Source organism: Camellia sinensis, chromosome 2, assembly GCF_055761805.1.
Source record: "Camellia sinensis isolate YWXY chromosome 2, ASM5576180v1, whole genome shotgun sequence".
Taxonomy (NCBI): Eukaryota; Viridiplantae; Streptophyta; class Magnoliopsida; order Ericales; family Theaceae; genus Camellia; species Camellia sinensis.
In genome coordinates, this window is record NC_138962.1 from 192,648,498 (window position 1) to 192,670,277 (window position 21,780).

The window sequence follows — 21,780 nt, forward strand, 5'->3', positions numbered from 1 at the left end:
AGGCGTGCCCAGTTTGTCGTCGAGCGCCGAGCGGCGCATGATGCGCGTGTCTGCCTTGGTTATAAGACGGAGGCTGAGGCTGAGGCGAAGACAAACAACTTGCGAAGAAAAACTTCTGAAAAAAAAGTCTGCGTTTGCGGAGAGAGAAACTCTGTAACACTCTGTAAACATTCTGTAACACTCTGTAAACATTCTGTAACCAATCCTTCTCTGAAACACTCAGCAACCCATAACATGGCCTCTTCTTCCCGTCCAGCTACCCAGAACATGGCATCCTCTTCCCGTGGGCTGCTCACGCTCTTTCCAGAACTGAACGAGTCCACAAGAGAAATAACTGGGGCGGTGGCCAGTGAACCTCAACCAAACACCTCTGGTTTCGCTCCGTTGAACTTTCCGATGCGGTCTGTGGAGCAAAAAATGGCGGTGCAAACTGATATTGAGGCCAATCAGTATACTTTGAAGTCATGCGTGGAAACCATGACGGCGGTCACAAACCTGTCGCACCGACTGCAGAGTAGGACAAATGAGGTGCAGCAGTTAAACGCCTAACTGGCTCTGCTCCAGCGCATGTATAAGGATGCGCGAGCAGAGATAAGTGTGCTAAAGGCGGAAAATAAGGAGCTAAAGTGGAAGGCCACCGTTATGTTCTGATTTGGAGGGCCGCCATATGCTGCAGTGGAGGAGCAGGGAGGAGTGAACGTGCTCGGCGGCGCGGGAAACACAGAGACAGTACCGGCAAGGGCCGCCCGGGACATAGGCAAGAAGAAGAGACCGGCGACAGAGTAGAGAAGAAAAAAAAAAATCCCGGCTGTGGATGTGGTTGTTCGGGTTTTGTTTGGTTGTGTTGTTTTTTTTTTTTTTTTTTTTTGGTTGGTGTAAAATTGGGATCGGGGTTGATCCCCGGCATGAAGAAATGACAAATTTGTGAAAGGTTGTTGGTGTTATTCTGTGTTGTTGTTTGGTTTAATAATAAAAATAAAATAAAATAAAACAATGGATAAAGAAAATAGATAAAAATATTTGTGGATGGGTGATATGAAAAACATCGGTGTGATTTTTTTTTTTTTTTTTTGTGTGAAGAATAATGAGAAGAATAAGAAGAAGAAGAATAAAAAAATGTATGAATGGAGAAAGCATGTGCGCTGATGGATGGAATAAATTAAGACAAATGAGGGATATGATTAAAGTGGGTCTGGTGGAGAGAAAAAGGGACCAGAGAGAGAGGGAGTGGGTGGATTAAAAAAAAAAAAAATGTTCTCATCATAAAGTGCATGTGTGTCTGTCAATCCCGTGGGTGTGTGTGTGAGTGTGTGTTGTGTTGGGTCTGTCAATCCCGTGGGTGTGTGTGTTGTGTGTCTGCTGTGAGTGCCGTGGGTGAGAGAGAGGTGTGTGTTAGCTGGGTGTCATGTGCATGGGTGGGAAGATCTTGGGTGTGTATGGAGTGGGTGGCTGGGTGAGTATTGTGTGAGAGAGAGAAGCCTAGAAATCTAGAGAGAGAAGAGAGCTGGGTTTGGTGTGTGTTTTCCGGAAGAGAGAGAGTTGCCGAGAGGGAGAGAGCTGCCATGCATATGTGTGTGTATGCCGAGAGGGAGAGAATGTGAGCAGACGAGCAGTGCGTGAGAGCTACAGATCATGGTCGGCGGTGGTGGTCCACCGAGAAGAGAGAGAGCCCAGGTGCAGAGAGAGAGAGGAACATGAATCCATCGTTGTCGCCGGACCTCTCGACGAGCTCCTGGAAGACGGGGGTGTCAACGACGTCGGAGCCGACGAGGTAGCAACGGTGAGACTTGCCGACGTAGACGGGGTGGAGGTCTCTGGAGATCTTGTCGTTGTTGTTGTGGAAAGAGGAGGAGTAGTCATCGTCGGAGGAAGAGTGGGTTGAGGACGAGGCGGCGGCGACGACGGAGCCGCCGTAGGTGGAGCGGCTGCTGAGCTGCTTGCTGAATGAGTTCCATTTTTTTTTTTTTTTTTTTTTTTTGAGTACTGACTTGAGCTTTGGTTAGTTTGCCTCCTTTTGCCATCTTATTGTATATGATTAACCAGTGTGGTTCAAGACTTGGTTGAGAGACAGAGAGAAGATGTTATGTGCTTAGTTTTCTCATCGTCCGGCGGGCGGCCAAGGCGAGGCTGCCGCCCGCCGGTGAAGCGAAATTACTAGGTTGTTAACCTAGCTCTGATACCATGTAAGATAAATTGATAGAGAGAGAATTACAGAGAAAATAAATTGTATGTATTATGATTGATGTTGATTGTATTGTATGTACATTATATAGGAGATGTAAAGTGGAGATGGAGTGGTGGAGTAGGTGAAGTGGAGGTGGTAGTGGTGTAGTGAGTTAGGTTTAGTGGAGTAGGTGAGGTGGTAGTGGTGTAGTGGGTTAGGTTCAGTGGAGTAGGTTTAACACTTATTAATTGAGGGGATTTTTTTTTTTTTTTGCCTTGGCTGTTGATGTTTGATCTTAAGAAATAGTGTTGAATGGTTCAATGCCTAGCTACTGAGCTTCCGAAATGAAATCTGCCGCCTGTGTAATGTAATCTCAAAATAAAAACAATATCATCACCGAGAGTGGCAAGTGGGGAATCAAGTTTTCTTATTAATTGAGGGGATTTTTTTTTTTTTTTTTTGCCTTGGCTGTTGATGTTTGATCTTAAGAAATAGTGTTGAATGGTTCAATGCCTAGCTACTGAGCTCCCGAAATGAAATCTGCCGCGTGTGCAATGTAATCTCAAAATAAAAACAACATTGACGGCAACAAAAAAAAATCCCAACCAAACATATTCCTAGGCTTGTCAACCAAACCTACCTAAAAGCATTTTTAATGGTGTTTGTCAAAATAGCATTGTCATTATTATAATTTGGTAATAAATAGTATTATTTTGTCAAATTATAGCAATGATACTCTAATAGTTACATGTTATTTTGGCAAATTTCAATCAACTTTCCCTTTAAATTTGTAGGTATTATTTGAATATAAGTTTTTTTTAGTGATTTTGTTTTTGTTTATTTTTGTTTATTTTTTGTAACCTTGTTTCAACTATTTTTTTAAAAAATATATATATATATATATATATATATTTATATTATACCGACTAGACAAAATATAAAAAATTGAAAAAAAATATAAATATAATTCACCCCAGCATTTTTTTTTTTATTTTAATAAAATTGTCTTCATTCGTAATTTTATTGTCTCCATTTTAATAACTTTATATATTTCATGATAGCATTGAAAATTATTTAAATTCCACCTGACTAGATAAATATAAATTTTTTATAAAAATTAAAAAGTTAAAAATATTTGTATAATTCATCACACCATTTATATGCCACTTCAAAATTAAAAATAAAAAGTTCATCACATAATGCTTCAACCTTCCCAACCACCCATTTTCGTACCGTTCATCAACGGTTCACAGTGGTGAGAGCCTTCAAACCACTCAGTTTCTTTCTCTCTCAAAAAATAATGCTTCAAAATAATGTTTCAACCTTCAGACCACTTGTCTCTTTCTCTCTCAATCTTTTCACACTCTCATTTCTTGTTTCGATCTAAAACCTTCACCGACCAGAACCTTCTCTCTCTCTCTCTCTCTCTCTCTCCCTCTCTTCATCCTTCTCCCTCGTCTCCTCTCCGGATTCACCAGCACCACTAGTAGCAGATGGATGATACGGAAGAAACCGAGATCATTCTCTCTCTCTCTCTCTCTCTCTCTATCACAAGCCCCTCTTCGCATATCACAAAGAAGATGAAAACAAACATGAGAACCAAGATCGTAGATCATTCTCCCCCATTTCACAGATCACAGATCAAGGAGCCCTATTTGAGCCCCATTCGCAGATCGCAGAAATCGAAACCGAGTTGTCACCAAAAATCGAAACCTCGTCTCAAATCCATCAACCACCAGAAATTTCTGGTATTTATTGTTTAAAATTCGTTTGAAATTTCTTATTTGCATTGCAATTGTTTGATTATTGTTATTGTTGTTGTTGTTGTTGTTTGTGATTTTTTTTTTTTTGGAAGGGTTTGGTTGTTGAAATAATTTATGTTTAAAAAAAATTCTATTTTAAACAATTTCTATTTAAAAAAAATTAGTGAATTTGGTTTTACAAAAAATTAACTCTGTTTTGCTAGGAATGATGAGGGATGGAATGAAGAAAACTATTGATTTTTGGTGAGTTGGCACATTTGGCAGTTGCCAAAATTGGTGCCAAATTTGGCAACAGATTTGGCAGTTGCCAAATTTGACAGCTGTTATAGCATGTCATTGGAGAAGCTATTTTTTCCCAAGCTGCCATATTATAGCAGCTGTTTTAGCAATGCATTGGGGATGCTCTAACCTTGGTTAACACTTCCCAACAATCCCATCCAAAACGCACTTCCCAACAAAACCCAACATCTATATTATATAATAACTATCTAGTTATTTTCCAACTACTTTCTATTGCAAACACAACCAAAATATTGCTAGTATGGAACAAACACCCCATGTAGCCATTCTACCGAGTCCAGGTTTGGGTCACCTCATCCCACTAGCCGAGTTTGCCAAGCAACTTGTTCACCGCCACAGCTTCTCCGCCACTTTCATCATCCCCACTACCGCCCCACCGTCCTCAGCTCAAACCGCAGCCCTCGAATCCCTACCCAAATCCATAAACTACCTCTTTCTTCCTCCAATCACCTTCCACGACCACTTCGAAGGCCCTGAGGCCGTAACACAAATCGCCCTCACGGTAATTCGCTCTCTTCCTTCGTTTCGCGAGGTTTTCGAGTCACTCATTGCCACCACCAAGTTAGTTGCTTTAGTGGTTGATTACTTGAGCACCGAAGCAATTCATGTAGCAAAACAGTTTTGTATCTCCTCTTACTTGTTCTCTCCCTCACCGGCCATGGCTTTGTCTTGGTCCTTCTTCTTTCCAAAGCTTCACGATCAGTTAGTTTCTGATAATTACAGAGACCTTCCTGAATTGGTCCAAATACCAGGCTGCGAACCGGTTCATGGTAGAGATCTTGTGGTGGACCTGGTTCGAGACCGCGACACTGAGGCCTATAAATGGATTCTTCACCATTGCAGACAGTTCAGTCTTGCTGATGGCATAATCCTAAACAGCTTTATGGACTTGGAACCGGGACCCATAAAGGCTTTGCAAGGAGATGAACCGGGAATCCCACCGGTTTATCCAATTGGACCAATTGTCCGAGCCGGTTCAAGTAATCCGCTCGAGCGGTCAGAGTGTTTACAGTGGTTGGACATCCAGCCACGTGGCTCGGTCTTATTCGTCTCGTTCGGGAGTGGTGGGACTCTCTCAAATGATCAACTCAATGAACTAGCCCTAGGGTTGGAGGTGAGTGGTCATAGGTTTTTGTGGGTTGTAAAGGGTCCAAATGATAGTGCCAATGCTACATATTTCAGTGTCCAAAGCCAAGATGACCCTTTCGGTTTCTTGCCAAATGGGTTCATGGAGAGGACCAAAGAGCGAGCTCTACTGGTCCCATCTTGGGCACCACAGGTTGAGATCCTGAGTCATGGCTCAACCGGTGGGTTCGTGACTCACTGTGGTTGGAACTCGGTTTTGGAGAGCGTTGTCAATGGCATACCATTGATTGCTTGGCCACTCTTTGCTGAGCAAAAGATGAATGCGGTGATGCTAAGTGAGGGTTTGAAAGTGGCACTGAGACCAAACATGAACCAGAATGGGATTTTGGGTAGAGATGAGATTGCAGAAGCTGTGAAGGCTCTAATGGAAGGAGATGAAGGAAAGATGCTTAGAAATCATATGTTGGAATTAAAGGAAGCTGCTCTAAAGGTCCTAAGCAATGATGGGTCTTCCACAAAGTTACTCTCAGAGTTGGCACATAAGTGGAAGAGTGTTGGAAGCATTTGAGATGATCAGCAATGCTAGGTACTCCAATTATTGATGAAGCTTCATTGTATCATTTTCCTACATCAGTAATTTTCTCGTTTTGCGAATAAAAAAAATCAATAAGGAAATTGTTATTTTAATTTAAAAGTTAGACTGAATTTTTAAATTTAATAATATAGCATTCAATTTAAAATATTTAAGACAATTTTCCTCTATATTCAGTGGAGTCTTTGAAGTTGCTGCTGCTGTTGCCGCCTTATTGAGATTGCTGTTGTGCTGCTTGCTGCTTTTTTTGGACTATTCTGCCTCCTGCTATTGTTTGTTTCTTACTAGCGTATGTTGTTGGTTGGCTTCCCACCAATATGTGGTGTGCTAATATATGATTAGATCTGCTTTACTATGCCAATTTCATTGGGATTACTTAATGAGGGATGTTAGGAATTTTAAATAATTTATTAATTTTTTTACTAAATTTTTTATATAGGTATGAGATCCATATACATGTGAGTTTGTATGGATATCACACCTATATAAAAAATTTAGTAAAAAATTTGAAATTCATAATATTTTTCTTACTTAATCTTTGCGATGACACTCTTTACATTTACCTTCTTTATTTATTGATGTATATCTCATGTCTTGTTTTTTGATCCTCATCTAGAAAGTTGTTTTTTATTGATAAAAAAGAAAAGGAGAAAACTCTTTTTCTTATATCCATTCTAATTATTAGTTAATTATCTATCTCACACATTATTAATTCAAGAAAATAAATTTAAAAATTTAACTTATATATTATTTTTCAATCAAAAAATTATGGTATGCCAATTAAATTTATTATGATTGTGATGCACGAGTAAATATGGATGCAAGAAAATGATATATGAGCTTACTTGACTATGGAGGTGTCGTTTAGTAACATTTACGTTTTCTGTTTTCTGTTTATATTTATAAAAGTTTTAAAAATTAAAATAAAAACTTGTTTGGTAAATTTTTGATTTATAAATCAGTGGTCTCAGTTTATAAATTTGGTCAAAAAATGTAAACTCAAAAAATGTGTTTCCGTTTTGAATTTTCATTTTTTTTTTTTTTTTTTTACCATCCAACACTAGCCACCACCCGCTACCATTTTCCACCACCGTCTTCCGCCACCACCACCTGTCACCACCACTCACCACCCACCTACCATCCACTCGCCACAACCCACCACCCGCCACTACTATCCACCGCCTGCCACCACCCGCCACTACTATCCACCACCTGCCACCACCACCCGCCACCACCACTCAGCACTCACCTGCCACCACCAGCCACCTACCACCAACCCGCCGCCACCACCCACCACCACCCATTACCACGACCACCACCACCACGACCACCACCACCACCCCCTCGCTACCACCCGCCACCGTCACCCACCCATTCACCACTTACCCGCCATCTGTCACCCACCTGCCACCACCACCCGCCACCACCTACTTGCTACCACCCACCACCCACCATCGTCACCTACCCACCCACCATCACCACCCGCCACTACCACCCGCCATCCGCCATCCGCCACCCGCCACCACTACCACCACCCACTCGCTACTACCCGCCACCGTCACCCACCCACCCACCGTCCACCACCACCCACCGTCCACTACCACCATGACCACCCACTCGCTACCACTCGCCACCGTCACCCACCCACCCACCACCACCACCCACCCGTCACCACTCACCACCACCCATCGTCACTACTTTCCACCACCGTCTTCCGCCGCCACTTGCCATTTTTCACTATTTTTTATATTTTTAAAATTTTATAAACATTTTGTCAATTACTAAACGTGTTTGTAGTTTATGTTTTTCTAAAAATAAACAAAAAATAAACGAAAATCAGTTTATAAAATTTTTGTAAATATAAACTGAAAACGTAAACGTTACCAAACAGACCCTCAGACTAATTTGAGAACATGATTAAAAGTTAATTTTTAGCTTTTAATCTATTTTAATTCAAATCATTTTTTTATATATATATATTTTTTAAAGAAAATAAAAAATTAATTTTTAACGAACTTTTTAAAATAACCCTAAATTTTTAGATCCAATATGGGTGTGTAAATACCCATATTGGACGGACTGGATAAGGGGGGATTAGAATCCATCGGACTTGAGTCCTGGGACTGTAAATACCCCGGACTATTTGGTTGGATTGGATATATATCATATGTTTTTTTTTTTTTATGGGATTAGATGTCTGGAAATGACTATTTTTAGTGAATCTAACGTTTGGTTGGACGAACTGGATAAGATAAATGAGCAAAGGACTATTTTATCTTTTTTTAGTTGTTTACCAAGTAATAGCAATATTAAAATATCTTTAATATTTTAATTTTTTAGCTAGTTTAAATAAAATTTTATTTTATTTTATTTTTTACACAATTAAATAAATTTATTTTTTTTTAAAAAAATAAATAAAATATCAATAAAAATATATGATATTTTTTTAATTAAAATTTTAAATAAATTTATTTTTTAAAAAAATAATAATTAAATAATGAAATTAAATAAAACATCTATTAAAATTTAAATAATGAAATTAAATAAATTATAAACAAAATTTTAAAATAAAACATCAATAAAATATTTATAAAAAATTATTTTAAAAAATTAAATAAATAAAACATCAATAAAAAGTTAAACAAAATTATTTTATTTTTAAATTGAGACATTTAAATGTTTTTGAATTTTATTAAATATAATACATAATTAAATAGTTGAGGGTCAAAATGGTTATTTCATCACTTGGGGGGAGGGGATTATTCACTATTGGGATTGTAATCCGGAGGAGGCTCTTTATCCGGCGTTTGTTTTTTTTTTAGTCCGCCGGACATGGAGTCCGGCCGGATTTCTTATTCCCCATATGGGGGACTGTTGTATCCTTGGGGGGGTATGGAACAATTTTCGGGAGATTATCCACTGTTGGGATTAGGTGATGAAATGACCATTTTGACCCCCTACTATTTAATTATATATTATATTTAGCAAAATTTAATAAAATTTAAATGTCTTAATTTAAAAATAAAATAATTTTGTTTAACTTTTTATTGATGTTTTATTTATTTAATTTTTTAAAATTTTTTTATAGATATTTTATTGATGTTTTATTTTAAAATTTTGTTTATAATTTATTTAATTTCATTATTTAATTATTATTATTTTTAAAAATAAATTTATTTAAAATTTTAATTAAAAAAATAACATATATTTTTATTGATATTTTATTTATTTTATTTATTTTATTTAAAAAAATAAATTTATTTAATTGTGTAAAAAATAAAATAAAATAAAATTTTATTTAATCTAGCTAAAAAATTAAAATATTAAAGATATGTTTAATAACACTATTACTTAGTAAAATAGTCCTTTGTTTATTTATTTTATTGAGTCCGTCCAACCAAACGTTAGATTCATTAAAAATAGTCCTTTTTAGACATTTAATCTCATGAAAAACAAATACAGAATACATATCAAATCCAACCAAATAGTCCGGAGATTCACAATTTCAAGAGTCAAGTCCGATAGATTCTAATTCTCCTTATTTAGTCCGTCCAATCAAACACACCCTATCCTATGTGTACAAGTAATTATTGGATAAGGTAATGAGATTGTCCGTCTGAAACTTCTGCTCCAGCAGTACTATCTATGATTTGCTCATTTTATCTCATTCACAGTATTTTATTGGCTAATAATATTACGTAAAATAATGACCTATAGGATCAATATATATTTCAAATATTCAATCTCAGTTGGTTTGATTTAATTTTTGATAATTGTTTTGATTTTTTTGTTTTTAAATTTTTTTGTCTTTAGGATATTTATTTATAAATCTCTCTTAATCTATTTATGTTTAACTTAATTTAAATTATTATTTTTATATTCCAATAAATCTTATAGATGACATAGTTATTAAAATATTCCTAATAATAATAGAGTAAAATGCATATTACTATTCATTTTGATAGTGTAAATGTTCTATGATATGAACATGTGAACATTCACACTGTAAAATTTATTTATTTATTTATTTTTATTTTATAAAATTATATATTGAAGTGAGATATTATTTGATATATCCCATTAACTAGGTTTCAAAATTATAAATTTCACAATATATATATATATATGTTCAACAAAAATAATGAATTTTAAAGTTTAATATATAAAAAGTATAAAACAGTCCAAAATAGTGCACACCAAGTTGCTAAGGGTTCAAAATATATTTGTAAAGTTAAAATTTTTTCATAAAATACTTTAAATATGATAATTAGGATTTGGTAGATCAAATGTCTAAAAAAATAACACTTGTTGAAATAAAAGAATATGATATAGACTAATTGGAATATAAATACTTGAAAGAGAATATTTTAATAAATTCTCCTATTTTTTATATATTAGTCAAATTTTTTATTTTATTTTTATTTTGTAGATACATCTAATGTAGTTGGATCTAAAAAAATCTAAACAAAATTTTCAAAAGGTAAACTATTTCATTTTTTTTTTAGTAAACTCTTATAAAAAAATTCACAAATATTTTACTTTTTAAGCATATCTAAAAATTTAAAATAAATTAAAAAAAAAAACTATATTTGAGTTTGAAATTAAATACGGTAATTTTTGTACTATTCATTTGTTCCATATTATATCCCATGGACAATCGTTAAATATTGGTAGCCAGAATTTCTATCTAGAAATTTAAAAATGATTTATTTTGTTTGATTTAAAATTTTTAAAAAAGTTTGTTAATTTTTAATTCTTATTTTTTTTTATTTTTAGTAGATTTTTTTAATATTATAGTCAATTTTATTTTTAAAATTTTTTAAAAGCACTTAATCTAAATGTATTTAAAAAGTAAAATATTATTGAAATTTTTTTAAAATAATTCATTAAATACAGAAAAGAAAGAAAAGAAAAGAAATGCACTTTTTTGGGGTATTTTTTAGTATTTAGTGAATTCTTTTACAAATTTTATACTTCTTATGTGTACTAGGGGTACAACTTAGGCGGGTACAACCTGAGTTTAATTTGATTCTTTTTAGGATTTGGACAAAATATTTTTAAATTTGATACGGATTTGGACAAAAATTCAGAAGTCCGAATAAAATTTGGGCGAGCTTGGGCAAAGGTATCAAGCAATCCAAGCAATTCGAAACATGAATTATACATATATAGATATATAAAAATATTAAATGTACATATAAATTATTAACCGTTACATGATATTAATGTAATTTAAATCATTAAATCTTATTGAATATATATTATACATACAAGTAACGCAAAATCTTACATTTTTTATTCTCACTTATCAATTACAAAGACTACTATATTGACATCTTTTTTACATTATATACATTATTTGTTTAGATGTTATTAATGATTTTTTTAAAAAAAAATATAAATAAAATCTAATTTTAATAATTTAATAATTTCGCTTTAAAAAAAGGAAAAAAAAATATTGAAATTCATTTACAATTTGAGTAGTTTGGATAACTTGGATAATTTGGATTTAACTCGGATCAGCTTGAGCAAATAATCTTGGGTTACGATTTGAGCTTGGGTGAGTCTGAACAAGTCTCAATACAATTTAAGCTGGACTAAACTGAGTTTAGATAACATCTCAATTCGATGGAATCCTTTCAAATTGTAGCCCTATTTTGTACATAGAAGAGTGAGTGAAATCGATTAAAATATTAGAAAAATTTATTAAAAATGAAAATATGTAAATGCAAAATTCAAAGCTAACTTTAAAAACCTTCAAACCAAACCTAATCAACGTGGTTGATTCTGATTTTCTTAACTCATGTTTTAAGAAATTTTAAATTTTTTGCTTGGTTAAGTCCAAAAAAAAAAAAAAAAATCCAATTTTCTGGATACTTTTTTTTTTTTTGAAATTTTTGGTGAAACCCCCCTTTTGGGCCTTTTTATTAGGGTAAAGGATAACCCAATTAATTTTCTTTCAAAAAGTCCCTGAGTAAGAAATGCTTAACTTAATAAGGACATTTTATAATTTATAATTTTTTTTATCACAATATTGCCCTTATATAGTATCATACGTAAAAATTTGAAATCTGAGCTCCAAATCGATCATACTTCACAAAATCGATGAAGACGATTTTCAGATTTGAAGATCTCGCAGCCGAACATCTCTCACTTGTTCAACAATAGACGATCTCGCAGCCGAACATCTCTTACTTGGTGGTCGATGATCAACACTCTCAATTAAACGAAAGTTTCATTGAGATTTGTGATTGTTGATCGAGTTGTAGAGGTTTTTTTTCTCAATTAGGTATGTTGATTTGTAATGAATTTTTTTTATTTTTGTTTGTTTGATTTATTTTTGTTGTGTTTGATCTGATTTCGTTTGACAGAATCAGAGTAAAATTTTACTCTGATTCTATTGCTGTGCCTTTTGTTTCAGAGAATTAGAGTAAAATTTTACTCTGGTCCGAATCCTCTGTTTACAATGAGAGTAAAATTTTACTTTTATGCAGAGTAAAATTTTACATTTATACAAAGTAAAATTTTACTTTCAAATTCAGGCCGCAACATTTTTACTCTTAAATTCAGAGTAAAATTTTACTCTTATGCAGAGTAAAATTTTACTTTTATGTACTTTTAGATTCCTTTTGTAACATTTTACTCCTATATCAGAGTAAAATTTTACTTTGCTTGATTGCTCTGTTTACAATGAGTAAAATTTTACATTTATACAGAGTAAAATTTTACTTTCAAATTCAGGCCGCAACATTTTTACTCTTAAATTCAGAGTAAAATTTTACTCTTATGCAGAGTAAAATTTTACTTTTATGTACTGTTAGATTCCTTTTGTAACATTTTACTCCTATATCAGAGTAAAATTTTACTCTGTTTGATTGCTCTGTTTACAATGAGAGTAAAATTTTACATTTATACAGAGTAAAATTTTACTTTCAAATTCAGGCCGCAACATTTTTACTCTTAAATTCAGAGTAAAATTTTACTCTTATGCAGAGTAAAATTTGACTTTTTTGCAGAATAAAATTTTACTTTTAGATTCCTTTTGTAACATTTTACTTCTATATCAGAGTAAAATTTTACTCTGGTTCGATTGCTCTGTTTACAATGAGAGTAAAATTTTACTTTTATAGAGAGTAAAATTTTACTTTCAAATTCAGGCCGCAACATTTTACTCTTAGATTCAGAGTAAAATTTTACTCTTATGCAGAGTAAAATTTTACTTTTTTGCAAAATAAAATTTTACTTTTAGATTCCTTTTGTAACATTTTACTCCTATATCAGAGTAAAATTTTACTTTTATGCAAAGTAAAATTTTACTGTTAATTGATTGCAGATTTGTAAAATGGTTCCACCTCTTATGTTGTTATGCAAGTATGGTGATCGTACCATTGTGTTCAAGGTTGTGTCAAACTGCACGTTGAAGGATTTAACTGATTTCTTAAGTTGTAAATTGAAGAAGTTTGACAATAGTGGTTGCATACTGTTATCGTACTGTTTGCCTGGACATTCGCAATGCATGATTGATGATGATTCTGATTTTCAGAATATGTTGTCGCTTGTTTATCCCCTTAGTGTTGACCGGGTTGATGTGACTATTACTGAAATGGGCATTTCAAATGAAAAACATGGAGTTGGAGAATCAGGGGACGCTACTGGATCCAACATTACTGATGATGAAATGGATTTACTCCCTATGTTTTGTCAACATGAAGAAAGGACTTTGTTGTCTTGTGGATGGGTGAATGGAATTACTCATGTAGGTCAAAGATTTATTGGAGGTGCAAAGGATTTTCGGACTGCATTATGTAAATTTGTCATTGAGATAGGATTTGAGTTTGTGTATGTGAAGAATGAGAAGTGTCGGGTCACTGCTGTGTGTTCAATAAGGGAGTCGAAAGCTTGTTTATGACGAGTACATGCATCTCTAGAAAGTGCTAATAATTTTTTCTACATTAGGACTCTACATGATGAGCATACTTGTGGAGCTGCAGTTCGTACTTCTAAAAACTCAAGGATGAGTTCAAATTTGGTTGCAAGTTTGATTGTTAATGAAGATCGTGGGAATCCCCAAACTCGTCCAATTGATGTTGTGCATCAATTTACAGATCAATACGGGCTCACCATTACGTACAATCACGCTTGGTTGGGAGTTGAGAAAGCTAGGACTACTACTTTTGGAGATTTCTCTATGTCTTATGATGAGCATACTTGTGGAGCTGCAGTTCGTACTTCTAAAAACTCAAGGATGAGTTCAAATTTGGTTGCAAGTTTGATTGTTAATGAAGATCGTGGGAATCCCCAAACTCGTCCAATTGATGTTGTGCATCAATTTACAGATCAATACGGGCTCACCATTACGTACAATCACGCTTGGTTGGGAGTTGAGAAAGCTAGGACTACTACTTTTGGAGATTTCTCTATGTCTTATGATGAGATTCGATGGTATATGGATATTGTGATGAGCACAAATCCTGGTAGCTATTTGCGTCTTGACTATAACCATCAAAGTGGACGGTTCAAGAGATTTTTTGTTGCATTTAATGCTTTCATTCAAGGGTTTAGGCATTGTCGTCCTCTATTGTTTATCGATGGAACTTTTCTGAAGGGGAAATATAAGGGCACCTTGTTAACAGCTACAGCGAAGGATGGGGATCAAGGTAGATATTATTATAGTTTATTCTAAAGTAACAAGTTACTTATTCTCAAATTAACATGTTATTGTTATTCAGAGTAAAAATCTACTTTATTTGTCATTTTCGTTTAAGATACTTACTAATTGTAAAATGTTATTTTTCAGGTTTTTTCCCGCTTGCAATGGCAATTGTCGATACAGAGACTACAGACAGTTGGGAATGGTTTTTTATGCATTTGTCGAATATATTGTTGGATGAAAGACCAATTACCTTCATATCTGATCGGAACGCTGGACTTTTGAAGGCTTTACCCAAGGTTTTACCTACTGCTTACCACTATTTTTGTCTCCAACACTTGAAGGCCAATTTGAGGGATAGGTTCTCTGGTCCAAGTTTCAGCAATACTTTCAGGAGTAGAATAGTTTTTTTGTTTTCTTTGTGTGCTTATGCTCTGACAGTGGGATGTTTTAATCAGTGCTTGAAAGAATTACAAAATGAGAGAAAATGGATCGTTTGTGGGTTTCTATCCAGTTTGCCCTATGACAAGTGGAGTAATGCATATTTTAAAGGACAAAAATACGGTGAAATGCACTCGAATGTGGCAGAGTCTTTCAATTCATGGATCCGTCAAGCTCGCCATTTGCCCACTACAAAGATGATTGATTCAATTAGGTTGAAGATCATGGATTTGATGTTGAGAATGAGAGAACAAGCTAAGAAATGGAATACTTTTCTTTGTCCGGAGATGGATTTAACATTAGTAAATGCTCTTAAAAGTGGAAGAACTTGGTTGGTTAGTCGTTCAAGTGATCACGTTTTTTAGGTTCAATCCCGGCCATCGGTTAGCGTTGACCTCTTGAATAGAACTTGCTCATGTTACCAATGGCAATTGAATGGATTTCTTTGTGCTCACGCGGCGACTGCTATCCAAAAGAGCGGAGGTGATTTGTATGCACATGTGGAACCATTTTATTACACTAGCAAGTTCAAAGATTGCTATGCTGAGTCCATTTATCCAATACCCACTGTTGAGAAACCTCTTGTAGCTATGGATGATCTTGTTGTCCTTCCTCCAATTTGTAAGAAGCCACCTGGTAGGCCAAAGAAGAATAGGATCCCATCTAGGGGTGAGAAGATAAGACGAGTACAGTGTGGTAGATGCGAGAAGTATGGTCATAATAGGAAGACTTGCAAAGAGGCATTGCCGTGAAAGACATTATTGATTTTATAATAGAAGTATGAAAATAATGCAGTTCTTCTGCAATAAGTAGTCCATAGCAATAATAGTATAGTCTTTTAGACTAGATTTGTCAGGAGACATTGCAATAAAAGACATTTTTACTATGTTCTTGAATGGTTGTCTGTTTTAGTTTCTGATTTGTTTTGTCGTTGAATGGTTGTCTATGGGTGTGAGGAGCTTGTGGTTTCACAGTAAAATTTTACTATGTTCAGAGTAAAATGTTACTTTTATATTAAAATTTTACCTTATTTCAAAGTAAAATTATATTTTTATGGAGGGTAAAATTTTACTTTAGTGCAGAGTAACATTTTGCTTTTAGATGAGTCCAAATTTTACTCGCCCTTCAGAGTAAAATTTTATTTTCATACAGAGTAAAATTTTACTTTTGTACAGAGTAAAATTTTACTTTTAGATTTAGAGTCCAAATATTACTCGTCTTTCAGAGTAAAATTTTACTTTCGTACAGAGTAAAATTTTACTTATTCCGGCTGTAACATTTTGCTCTTAGATTTAGAGTGTACATTTTATTCTTATTTTAGAGTAAAATTTTACTTTTATGCAGAGTAAAATTTTACTTTCAGATTCTTCTGGTAACATTTTACTCTTGTTTCAGAGTAAAATTTTACTTTTAGATACAGAGTCTTTCAAAATATAAAGTAAAATTTTACTTTTATGCAGAGTAAAATTTTACTTCATTTGAAAGTAAAATTTTGCTTTATTTCAGAAAATATGTTAGTCCCCTTAGAAAAACATTTCCAACTTGCACCAAAATCCACAACACATAAACTCCCCTGATGATCATCATGCAATCTTTGTGCAAAAAAAATCTAACAACACAACTACATATATCATCAACATTCATTCCCACTCAAAACAACATTCATAGCAACATTCATTTCACTTGCATTCCCAGTCAAAACAAAATTCATAGCAACATTCATTCCAACATTCATAGTAACATTCAGTGAAAAAAAATTTAAGCCTCTACCTGTATCATTGTATTCTATCCATAACAACATTCATTCCCAGTCAAAACAAAATATCCTTGTATAACAATCACCAAACTACAGTAAAATTTACTAGAACAATAGACATAGCATCTACTATCTAATACTCTTTTAGTATTCTTTCACTTACAATTACTTTTTCACCGTTCTTTCATTTACAAAAACCGAAATTACAAAAATCATTCACAATAGTTCCCCAGAACTTGTCCACATTGTCATCCTTGAGGTCTTAGCTCTTGCCCATTTTTTGTTTGAGGTTGAACTGTTCCTCAGTCCATGCTTTTGGATAATCATTCAAAAATTGATGCACTATTGACGCTCGGAAATTGTTAATTTCATCCTCTTCCATAGAATTTGCAATAGGCTCATCTCTTATGATTTGGGGCATGATATAACATACAATAATTCCACAATCAACACTGTTAAATAAAAATCAATATCTTGTTAGATTTAGTCAAAATTGAAAACTACCAATTCAAGCATGTAATAGTAGCGTGAAATACTTACGATGTTGGGCGTTGTTGTGGACTATCTTTCACCGAAACCAAGTTTGCAAACTTTCTTCTACCTCTCTTCGTTTTGTTGGCCAACTTGCTATCCACATATGTTATCTAACATCATTGCATAATTGTTTGGTCACGATTAAATTCAAGAATAAAACACAACAAAAAATTACTGTTAATATGATGTAAAGCACTTACAATCTTTTTTGCATCCTTAAGGTAAGGATCTTCTCTGTTGTCTCTTGGCCTTAAAGAATTGTAATGTCTCCACTCATCAAGTTCAGTGTCAAATACAAGAAGTGTCCAGTGGTAGGGTTTTTCTTCCTTTCTGTTCCCATTGGAATTCATGCAAAAATGAAGGTATCTATATCCACTCAAATTTTGTTGAAGGACTTTATCAATTAAATGATTTCTCAGCTCCCCATAACCCCATTTCACTAAAGACTGCAATTAATCATATAAGAGTGTCATGTCTCAAGTTGTGTTAGTGACACACTGTATGAGTTGTCAATCTTTGGCAAACCAAATAGTAAAAATTAACTCCAAAATACAGTACAATGTTACACTAAACCATAGTAAAAATTTATCAATTCAAACTAAATACAAATTGATGGCTTACCCAACAAAGGCTTGAGAAAAAGAATGATTTATTCTTTTCTGGCTTCTTGACTTGTTGCTCAATCTCAAGCATTTCTATGAAGGTGTCAATGACCTATAAAAACAAAAAACAATTAAATATATGTTAATAAAATAAACTATTTTTAGTTATTAAAGTGAACACTAGTCATTGAAACTTGTATGGCCACTTACATTATTTGCAGTATCACCATCTCTCAGAATTGCATCCACATCATGCAATGTAACATATACTCCATTTCCTGTGCCGGACCATATGATTGCACTACTCATAAGGTAAAAAAAATGTTGATTAACACGTTGCAGTTTGATAACAGTAAAAATCTGTTGTTTGACAAAATTAAAATGGTCTTACTCTGTGGTTTTCAAATTGTAAATCTTGTTCAGTAGACACTTATCATTCTTATCAAGCAATTTGCATATTGCAGCCTTATCTGGAAACAAAACCTTTTCAACTGGCTTTGCTTGGCTTAGAGACAAGTTGTCAACACAAATCACTTCTTTTGACATCACTTCAATTGCTTGTTTTGTGGTCTTTTTTTTCTTTGCCTCTCTTGGCTCACATTCAAAATCAAACATCTCTTTTTTCTTCCTCGCCTTGATTTTGATTTTCCTGATCATGGATGTTTGCAATGGCTCTACGACTATAGGTGATTCTTTCAATGTACTTTGAATCCCAATGTTTTGCTCTTGTTCTACTCCTTCAGCATGTGACATTTCTTTAGAAGCAAAACCTTGGGTAGCCGCATGAACTGCATTTTCTTCAATCTGTTCAACCAACTGTTTATTTTCAGATTCGAGTACTTCAATCTCCTTTCTCAGTTTCTCCATTTCTTTCTCTGTGTTGCTCATCTTTTCCATCGTTTCTTTTGTTTTTGCCTCTTGATCCTCTTCTATTTTTTGCATTGTTTCCCTCATTTTCTTTAGTTCTTCAACCAACGCCATATTCTCACTTTTCAGCCTTTTGTTTTCCTTTTGAAGATCAATGAAGTCCTTCAAAGGTTGATCATCTCCTAAAGCTTCAGCTACATGATCTTCATCTTCTTCAGTCTCCAAATTTTCCTCCATGTCCAATGCATCTTCTTTAGTCTCCAAATTTTTCTCCATGTCCAATGCATCTTCTTCAGTCTCCAAATTTTCCTCTATTTCCAATGCATCTTCTTCATCATCATTGCAAATGAGGGCCATTTCTTCTCTGGAAATGGGCTTCAATTCATTGTGATTTACCTGCATTTGAAAAATAGAAAAAGAAAAGAAGCCAGCAATTAAGCAAACTTTAACCACTAGAGTAAAATTTTACTCTGTTTCAAAGTAAAAGTTTACTCTGATAGTAAAAGTTTACTCTGATTGTAAGTAAACTTTTACTATAATTTTAAGTAAACATTTACTCTGTTCAAGAGTAAGTAAAAGTTTACTCTGACGGTAAGTAAAAGTTTACTCTAATTTAAAGTAAACTTTTACTCTGATTTAAAGTAAACATTTGCTCTGTTCAAGAGCAAGTAAAATTTTACTCTGACTGTAAGTAAAATTTTACTCTGACTGCAAGTAAAAGTTTACTCTGATTTCAAGTAAAAGTTTACTCTGATTTAAACTTTTACTCTGTTAAAGAGTAAGTAAAATTTTACTCTGATTGTAAGTAAACTTTTACTCTGATTTAAAGTAAACTTTTACTCTCTTCAAGAGTAAAAGTAAAATTTTACTCTCTTCAAAGTAAAAGTTTACTCTGATTGTAAGTAAAATTTTACTCAGTTCAAGAGTAAGTAAAATTTTACTATGTTTCAAAGTAAAAGTTTACTTTGATTGTAAGTAAAATTTTACTCAGTTCAAGAGTAAGTAAAATTTTACTATGTTTCAAAGTAAAAGTTTACTCTGACTGTAAGTAAACTTTTACTCTGTTCAAGAGTAAGATTTAATTATGTACGTATAATTTTAAACAAAGTGAACCAGTAAGGCTGAGTTTGGAAAGATGATACCTCTTCGGGCTTTAGTGTTTGCAATGACCTCTTCATTAGCTTTTTCCTCAATGTTGATAAGTCCCATCGAAGGAGGCTTGGACACAAATTTTTTCCTTGAGGTTGAATGAGGGTAGTATACTCGCATAACCAGTACTATAAAATAAAAAATCAAAATTAGTTAATTCTCTAAAGATACATTGCATAATATTTAAAGTAGTTCAATTTACTTACCAAAAGAAGAAGTACACATCCAGTGACATTTTCAGGACTTCCTAATGAAGAATGGATTGAAGTAGTCAACGTGGATGCAACTGCAGTCGACCATGCATACGAATTCATCATTTCCAAATCTTCTACAAGGGCGACAAAGGCCCATCCAACTGTTAGACCAGTTGTTGGTAATAGCAAAGTCGCCACAACAAATAGACACATTATTCGTGCAACATCCTCAACATCAACTCTCGTTGTGCCTTCCAACGCATCTCCTAGTGCCTCTCGCAAACTCTTTACAGATATTCTTGACATATTATGAAACCTTCTCTGCACAAAAGGTGATTCTTGTTTCTTCCCATATGACACATCTACTTTTTTCATTCCCGATTTTATCCCAAAAATCAAAGTAACATCACTGTCCCGTATGTCACATGTTTTTCCCCAAAGCTTAAATCCCTTTGCATGAAAGTCATAAGATTTGATCACATCCATGACATTATCATCAACTTTCTTGAACTTCTTTAACACCACATCATCTTTCTTCCAAAAACATTTAAATAACATCCCAAAAGGTGTTCTCTCAAGGGCAGTAATGTGTCTTTTTGTGTCTTTTAGTGAACCTCGTGTCTTGCATTATGTTTATCAATGAAATAATATTTGACCTCTATTGTTTCATATAGTTCTCCCTCTTCCGTACTCCATGTACAATATTCAACTTCGAAGGACTTTCTTCACTACTTTTGCTCTTTTTTTTAGGGACTTTCTTCTTTTGTATAACCGTTGGTGGAACTTCAAAATCATCATCATCATCATCACCACATTTGCTTCTTCTAACAACCATTTTCAAACACTAAAAAGTTTCCCTATATCAACAGTGTAACATTTTACTATAAACAACAATGTGACAAAACAAATAAACACTAAACAAAATGCACAAGCATTGTAATGAGACAATAAAATTTTACTCTGTTTGGCAGTAAAACTTTACTTTTATTGAAAGTAAAATTTTACTCTGATTGGAAGTAAAATTTTACTCTGAAAAATTCATGAAGCAAGTGAATTCGAAAGCATTGAAATTGCAGGACCAAAACAATACAGAAATCAAAGCGTAATGAGCAAAGGCTAGAGTTAAAGTAAAATTTTACTCTCATTATAAACAAGTGAATCTGAAAGTAAAACTTGTGTAAAATTTTACTCTGATTGGATGTAAAATTTTACTCTGATTGGAAGTAAAATTTTACTCTGAAAAATTTATGAAGCAACTGAATTTGAAAGCATTGAAATTGCAGGACCAAAATACTACAGAAATCAAAGCGTAATGAGCAAAGGCTAGAGTTAAAGTAAAATTTTACTCTGTAATAAGTAAAATTTTACTCATTATAAACAAGTGAATCTGAAAGTAAAACTTTACTTTTACTGAAAGAAAATTTTTACTCTGATTGGATGTAAAATTTTACTCTGATTGGAAGCAAAATTTTACTCTGAAAAATTCATGAAGCAAGTCAATTTGAAAGCATTGAAATTGCAGGACCAAAACATTACAGAAATCAAAGCGTAATGAGCAAAGGCTAGCGTTAAAGTAAAATTTTACTCTGTATTAAGTAAAATTCTACTCTCATTATAAATAAGTAAATTTGAAAGCATTGAAATGCCAGGACCAAAACACTACAGAAATCAAAGTGTAATGA

The 21,780-nt window shown here is 33.7% G+C and overlaps 4 protein-coding genes across 6 annotated transcripts; 2 read left to right on the forward strand and 2 right to left on the reverse strand.

Moving 5' to 3' along the window:
• Positions 1-3,369: 3,369 nt before the first annotated feature.
• Positions 3,370-6,516, forward strand: LOC114315243 (hydroquinone glucosyltransferase). 3 transcript variants are annotated; one of them, XM_082916465.1, is made up of 3 exons: positions 3,370-3,912; positions 4,131-5,899; positions 6,083-6,516. In XM_082916465.1, the coding sequence occupies exon 2, from the start codon at positions 4,469-4,471 to the stop codon at positions 5,879-5,881; it is 1,413 nt and encodes a 470-aa protein (XP_082772591.1). In that variant the 5' UTR covers positions 3,370-3,912; positions 4,131-4,468; the 3' UTR covers positions 5,882-5,899; positions 6,083-6,516. The 3 variants fall into 3 exon arrangements, with proteins under 3 accessions (XP_082772591.1, XP_028117631.2, XP_082772590.1); XM_082916464.1 differs by having other exon boundaries at positions 3,441-3,912; positions 4,020-5,899; XM_028261830.2 differs by having other exon boundaries at positions 3,395-5,899.
• Positions 6,517-14,116: 7,600 nt separating this feature from the next.
• LOC145820514 (uncharacterized) lies at positions 14,117-15,892 on the forward strand. The gene is made up of 2 exons (XM_082916466.1): positions 14,117-14,562; positions 14,703-15,892. Exons 1-2 carry the CDS (start codon positions 14,151-14,153, stop codon positions 15,359-15,361), a joined length of 1,071 nt encoding a protein of 356 aa, XP_082772592.1. The 5' UTR covers positions 14,117-14,150; the 3' UTR covers positions 15,362-15,892.
• Positions 15,893-16,828: 936 nt separating this feature from the next.
• On the reverse strand, positions 16,829-17,994 carry LOC145819771 (uncharacterized). The gene is made up of 4 exons (XM_082913640.1): positions 17,908-17,994; positions 17,487-17,732; positions 17,293-17,396; positions 16,829-17,204 (listed from the first exon to the last, which is right to left on the reverse strand). Exons 1-4 carry the CDS (start codon positions 17,977-17,979, stop codon positions 17,015-17,017), a joined length of 612 nt encoding a protein of 203 aa, XP_082769766.1. The 5' UTR covers positions 17,980-17,994; the 3' UTR covers positions 16,829-17,014.
• Positions 17,995-18,068: 74 nt separating this feature from the next.
• On the reverse strand, positions 18,069-20,933 carry LOC114269533 (uncharacterized). Its single transcript, XM_082913315.1, has 5 exons — positions 20,799-20,933; positions 20,111-20,632; positions 19,898-20,032; positions 18,280-19,151; positions 18,069-18,189 (listed from the first exon to the last, which is right to left on the reverse strand). Exons 1-5 carry the CDS (start codon positions 20,931-20,933, stop codon positions 18,069-18,071), a joined length of 1,785 nt encoding a protein of 594 aa, XP_082769441.1.
• Positions 20,934-21,780: the final 847 nt, after the last annotated feature.